Below are 6,000 nucleotides of genomic sequence, written 5' to 3'. Positions count from 1 at the left end.
AAGGCAACAAAGGAAAACAAGTCAACATGAGAAAACTGGAAGGCCTATCATTTGACCCCCTGCATCCACAACACCTCAGTTCTGAGCAGAGGCTGCAAGCCAGTTGGCGCTGAGCAACACCCGCCTTCTGCGGTTCCCCGTCGCAGCCGGCCTCTGAAGGTGCTGAGGGCCTAAACAAGAGTCCACTGCTGCTTAGGGTGATAACTTTTTATTTAACATCTACAAGACTGTGGTATCTTGCAGCTTTCGGCCAGGTTTATACAATCTCAATTTTTCAATAGTGCAACCTGTGCAAAAAAAAAAAAAAAAAAAAAGAAAGAAAAGGAAACAAAAAGACCAATTGTCCCCTCACTTGTTTATAAAACATCTATTATAGGCGAAACGAAACTTACCCATATTATAGATAAGTGTCTATTCACATTTGTACATTACCATTTTTAACAGCTTGATATAAACTCTACAATGTCTTACAACACGTTAAACAATATTCAAGTTACTGGGTAACAATAACAAGAAATAAACATACAGCAGAAGCCTCAAGTGTCTCCTCATTGTCTACTTTACAACTCAAGTAAGGTTTCCTTTTCATGAGTGACCAACAAATTAAGATATGAAGTAAAACAAAGATGGTTTGCAAGACGGAAGCCGAGTTGTCCTTCCTTCTAAAACTACCTTAAGTTAAGGAAAATGGAACTTTGAGAAAAGCAGGCTTGTAGCCGTTTTTGCAGCACTCATTAGGAATACTATTAATACATTAAAATTAACTTTTAAGAGTTTTATCACAAAAAAAATGTTTGTACTTATCACCTTAACAAGAAACCTGGGGTAGGGAGAATGGGGGTGGGGAGGAGGGCCACAGGGTTAGAAGCAATACCCAGGTATAAACATTATAAAAATGCAATGACCGATGCTATACACCTACAAATGTTTCTCTCCGTCACGTGATATCTGGGTTAAGTCTTATTTACGCATGCTCTTGAAAACATGCACTGTCAGAACAGAAACTAGAAAAAAACCTGAATGCGTGATGTGCAACCTTTCATTGCATGCTTTAATAACCTAGTGTTTAATAAGTTGGAAAAAGAAACCGATATATATGCTCTGCATTTACAGACCCAAACGCATGCACCCGGGAGAAGCGCCCCGGCAATGGCATGGGCGTCTTGCATTGACCCTGAGCACTGGGGAACGTTAAGTAAAGCCAGTGTGGGAAGTTCCAAGCATTTTTAAACCAACCGTGGTTTGCAGCCTTTACCAAACCCACAGACAGACGGACGGACACGCGCACGCGCACACACCCCGCTGCTCCCCACAGGAGAAGTGTGTGGGAAGTACCACGGGCAGAGCGAAAGGAAAGACACATGTACCACCGTCGGCACTGCTGATTTTCAGTTTTGCTATCTATTCCAGGTTTGTCCTTATTCCCAAAAAAATTTAACTAGAGAGAGCGCAACTGAAAAAAATTATAATTCTTTGGAAACTGTCCCTGATTTTTATGCAAATGATATGCTTCGACAGCATTTCAGATACATCCACGTTGAAACCTGTCGTTCTTAAGTGTTGCTCAAGTTGGCGATGCTTTGGGGGTGGCGCTGCTGCCAGAGTTGTTTCTGTTGGACGGCGAGCTGCTGAGACTGGTCTGAGGTGGAGAGGAGGTTTACAAGAGGAGCTACACAGTTTGCAGGGATGATCAGACCTGCCATGAGAAACAAGACTTTGTAAAGGATGCATCCAAGCGATCACACGGTGTTTTACACTGCACGGCGAATTCCAAATGAGACACAAGGGTAATGAACAAGACTCCACACAAAACCTAAACAAATACTTAATAACCAAACCGGCTCTTTCAAAGAAACCCGATTCCTCGGCAGCGGTACCCACAAACACCTGAGCACTTGCGTGTATCTCCGTGTCTTCCTGGTGGAGGAACAGAAGGTTGAATACAGCACCTTCCTATCTTTCATCTCTTCGCAGTGCCCCAGACGCGCAGACACCGCCTCCTTCGGCAGGTGCCAAAGCTCCAGCAAAGACTACAGAGCTGTGCCAGCCCGACTGAAGCAGGTGTAGGTCAAGCCCACCAGACAGCACACGCCCTGGGTTAGGGGACTTCAAAGCCCTCCCAGGTGGGAGTGGGGAGGCCTCACTGCTCCAGAGTAGCTGACGTGTGTGCGTGTGTTTTTAAAGAAAATAAAAATTCAAGCTTTTGAATTTTAAATGTTGTACTCTAATTCAAATGAAATCTTGCAACCAAAAGTACTTGAAGGTCAAAAAATGTTCATGGATTGACTCTGGCCACGGGCTGCCCACCTGCAACTGACGACACAGAGGCAGGCTGCTCCATGGAACAGAGATGGCCTGGGGCGGGGGGGGGGGGGGGAGGACGTGAGCACTGAGTGGGACCCCAGGAGGCCCAGCACCGACCCTGTGGTGGGAACAGCCGGCCCCTGCCCCTGCAGGGGCCCAGTCCATCCTCTGCACCATGGCTTTAAGCCCCAGTTTCAGTCTGGCTCCGTAACTGTGACACAGCAGATCTCAGACAGGCCTGGGCACGAGGCTGAGCCAAGTCTTTGTGCCAGGAGCGTGCGCAGACAGCAACAGTGAGGAAGGGGAGGAAAGGGGCAAGAGCAGCGTAAAAGATCACCCTAGGACTTTAAGCAGCGGTGTCCACTAAAAGGCTTCAGTTTGGCTCAACATTTTAAGAATATACAAAGCACGCTCTGCCCCATGCTGGCAAGATGTGGTGAGATTCTAAGATGTAAGAACAGGTCTGGGCCGGGTCACTGGGCTGGTTAGCGTCCAGATACGCCAAGATTGCGGGTTGATCCCCGGTCAGGGCACATGTAAGAATCAACCAATGAATGCATAAATAAGTGGAACACCAAAGCTACATTTCTCTACATGCTCCCCCAATCTATAAATAAATTTTTTAAATTAAGGAAAAAAAGAGAAAGATCTTTTCCCAAAGCTCAAACCCAAAAAAACGCTTAGACTTACCTACAATCCGCTGTCCGTCCTCCGTTCGTAGCCGGACTATCTGCATTTTCACATTCGTGCCGCTGACGGATGCTAGCACACCCTCGACTTTCGTCCAGACGCTCAGCACCGAGCCACACAGCACATAATACGTGCGGCAACGGAGGCCTATTTCACAAACTAATCCCAAGCTTGCTTTTTTGCAATTGCCACGCCTAGGAGAGATGGGGGGTGGGGGATTATTTACATACACACACAAACAAGACTTGCAAAGTCTACCCAAATTCCAAGTGGAAAATGCCCTAACATCACCCGCCTATATTGACAGTTACAATCCTTTTGAAATGCTGAATTATACTTTCCAATGTAAGCTATCACTACTGATTTTTAAAATTAGTCATTTCTGGGGCCTGACTACCTATAAAATGGCTTTCTTACCGATTTTGATAGCCATTTAAACATTTTCCATTTTAATATCCACTAGTTTACTGTGGACATTACCAATGAACATTAATGCTAACTTTTAAAGTAATTCTGCCAGCCCTGACCAGTGTGGCTCAGTTAGTCAGGTGTCATCCCACAAAGCCCAAGTGGCCTGGTTCAGTCCCTGGTCAGGGCACGTGCTGGGTTTCTGGTTCAGTCCCTGGTTGGGGCTCACGGACCAGAGGGAACAGAGCACCACTTCTCCTGCACACTGAGGTTTCCCTCCCTCTCTTCCTTCCTTCCCCTCACTCTAAAAAAAAAAAAAAAAAAAAAAAAAAAAATTCCTGCCACTTATTTCTATAATGTTAGCTAAGTAGAAAAGGCTTCAATAAACAAAAAATAAAAGCACATAAAAATTTATTTAAAAAACTGAAAAAAAGACATCAAAATTTTATGGTTAAAGTTATTTTCACAATTCATCAATAAAAATATCTTTCCAGTGTTAATTCAAAATGAATATACAGTATTAGGGCACTTTTCTTACTAAAACTCAGAGCAAATTGTTAGAGAGGATTTTTGTAGGTTAACTTTTAAAACATTTTATCTTAAAGAATCTTCCTAATTTCTAACAGTATTAATTACTCACAAAACAACAACAAAAAAATTGCCCACAGCAAAGCAAATTCATCTAACTTCATATATGTAAAAAAATAAGTACAAATAATTTTAACACCTAGCTAAAATTCATCTGTGTATTTCTTTTCATAATGTGGGCTGGATAGCAGCTAATGGATAAGAAAACACCGAAGAGAATTAGAGCTTCAGAGTACTGAAACACCCTCACACCAGCCCTGACCAACACTGTAAGGGGCTTGACCACAGCGTGATGATGCCATGACTCGCAGGGGCAGCCTCGGGGGAGCTGAGTGCCACAGGAGGCACGGCCAGGGCTCAGCGGCCCAGCTTTCTGGTAATGCTGGCTACTTGAGCACCTATGGGGACTCCCCCAAGCTCCCTAGCCTTAGGAATAAAACTGATTCAGGATTGAGAAAAGCTGTAAAAAGAGAGAGCGGAAAGAAAAAACAAAGGAAGACAAGGATGGAGAGCAGGAGGGAAAAAGTCAGACTTGACACTGAGAACGACACTTAAACCCCAACGATCAGTGGGCAGCAAGGTGGAAGCACCAAAGCCTTGGCAACGGGCAGGACGATACCAACAGTGTGGGGCCCACAGCCAAGCACTGGAGCTGGAGGAAGCCACACAGCACCAGGGGTGGTGTGCTTGGGTGCTCCCAGACACAAAGTGAAGGCATGCTGAATTACATTTCACTGGCACTTTGAGAAACACAGAGAGAAACCAAATACTAACCAATAAGCATGAGTGCAAGTGTCTGCAGATGAATTATACTGATCTAGCCAGTGAACCAGGGCGTCATCCGAGACCACCTGTGAAAGGAAGGAAGAAACTCCACTGAATCAGAACCGTGTTGACGCCAACCGGCTGCCTCCCACCGGTAAAGCCACCTCCAAACCCTGTCCACACAGAACCTGGCCCTTGCTACCACCGGTTGCATCTGAGGACCACTTAGCAAGTTCTGCCATGTGGGTCCTTACGTAACAAATTTCTCAAAGAGCTGGCTTAATTAAAATTGTTTCCAAGTGACAATGCCTAGGAGAATAGTGGTAGAAGGTAACACCAATAATAAAATAATAACTAATAGTAATGTTAGGAAAAACATCTAGAAATCATTGCAGTTTATATTCAAATCAAGAGCTGTCTCTCTCCATTGCCCCCACTCTAAAAATAAAATCTTTTAAAAAAATAGTAACAACTTCTAATTTTACTGAAAACTTTTTTTCTGACAACACAAGCTATTTCAAATGATCATCTTACAGGTTTCTTAAAGGTAGATAACATTAAAACAGGGATACTGATATAACAAAACTTGACAAAATTTTTTCCTGAAAACAATTTCCCTGTAATCAAATACAAGATAATTTTATATATAAATAAAAAGTTCTTCTAAACGTAGTTGTGATGTTATTATAAAATAAGCACTTATAAATAGCAGAGCATACAAATGAAAAAATACCTTCTTGTATTTCTTCTTTAGATCAGCGTAAATTTCTAATTTCAGCTGTTTCCCAGTATTTGGTCTATAAACTAAGAAAAGCTTCTTCTTGGGGTTCACTTCTTTAACTAAAATGGCAGTTTTCTTGTTGTTCCTTATCTATGAAAAGAAGTGAGAACACATGAGAACTGGCTACCGCGCCCTGTGGGACCCGCTGGTTCTGGCACCAGCCCCACTGCACACACTGCGACACCGATGCGGTGACCACGGCCGCAGGCCAGCGTCAGGCCATCAGACCGGATCCTCAGGGAGGCCGGGGATGAAGGCTGAGGGCCCGGACGGTCTTTAGGAAGCTGTTTTGGGTGAGCTTAGACAGCATCGGTGTCCAGGTGCCTGACTCACAGCCCGCATGGCCCTGGACCATGACGCAGGAGTCAGGACAGCTGGCACAAAGGGTCTGAGAAGGAAAATCCTCTGATCTCCACCCTCTGTCTGAGCTTTTCATGATGTTACTCTCTCCTTCAAGTCACAGT

General features: G+C 44.3%; 1 protein-coding gene across 4 annotated transcripts in view; it reads right to left on the bottom strand.

Moving 5' to 3' along the window:
* Window positions 1-200: 200 nt before the first annotated feature.
* The window catches only part of SBNO1 (strawberry notch homolog 1), a 49,352-nt gene continuing 43,552 nt past the window's right edge, over window positions 201-6,000 (bottom strand). For all 4 annotated transcript variants that reach the window (XM_024566629.3, XM_024566630.3, XM_024566631.3 and 1 more), the window contains 4 exons: window positions 5,489-5,626; window positions 4,765-4,841; window positions 2,995-3,188; window positions 201-1,696 (listed from right to left, as the gene is read on the bottom strand). In XM_024566629.3, the coding sequence (XP_024422397.2) occupies window positions 1,554-1,696; window positions 2,995-3,188; window positions 4,765-4,841; window positions 5,489-5,626 (552 nt within the window). In that variant the 3' untranslated portion in view covers window positions 201-1,553. The remainder of the gene's footprint in view (window positions 1,697-2,994; window positions 3,189-4,764; window positions 4,842-5,488; window positions 5,627-6,000) is intronic.

Source organism: Desmodus rotundus, chromosome 7, assembly GCF_022682495.2.
Source record: "Desmodus rotundus isolate HL8 chromosome 7, HLdesRot8A.1, whole genome shotgun sequence".
Lineage (NCBI taxonomy): Eukaryota > Metazoa > Chordata > Mammalia > Chiroptera > Phyllostomidae > Desmodus > Desmodus rotundus.
The sequence above is the reverse complement of the archived record's forward strand: the minus strand, read 5'-3'. Positions and strand labels throughout refer to the sequence as shown.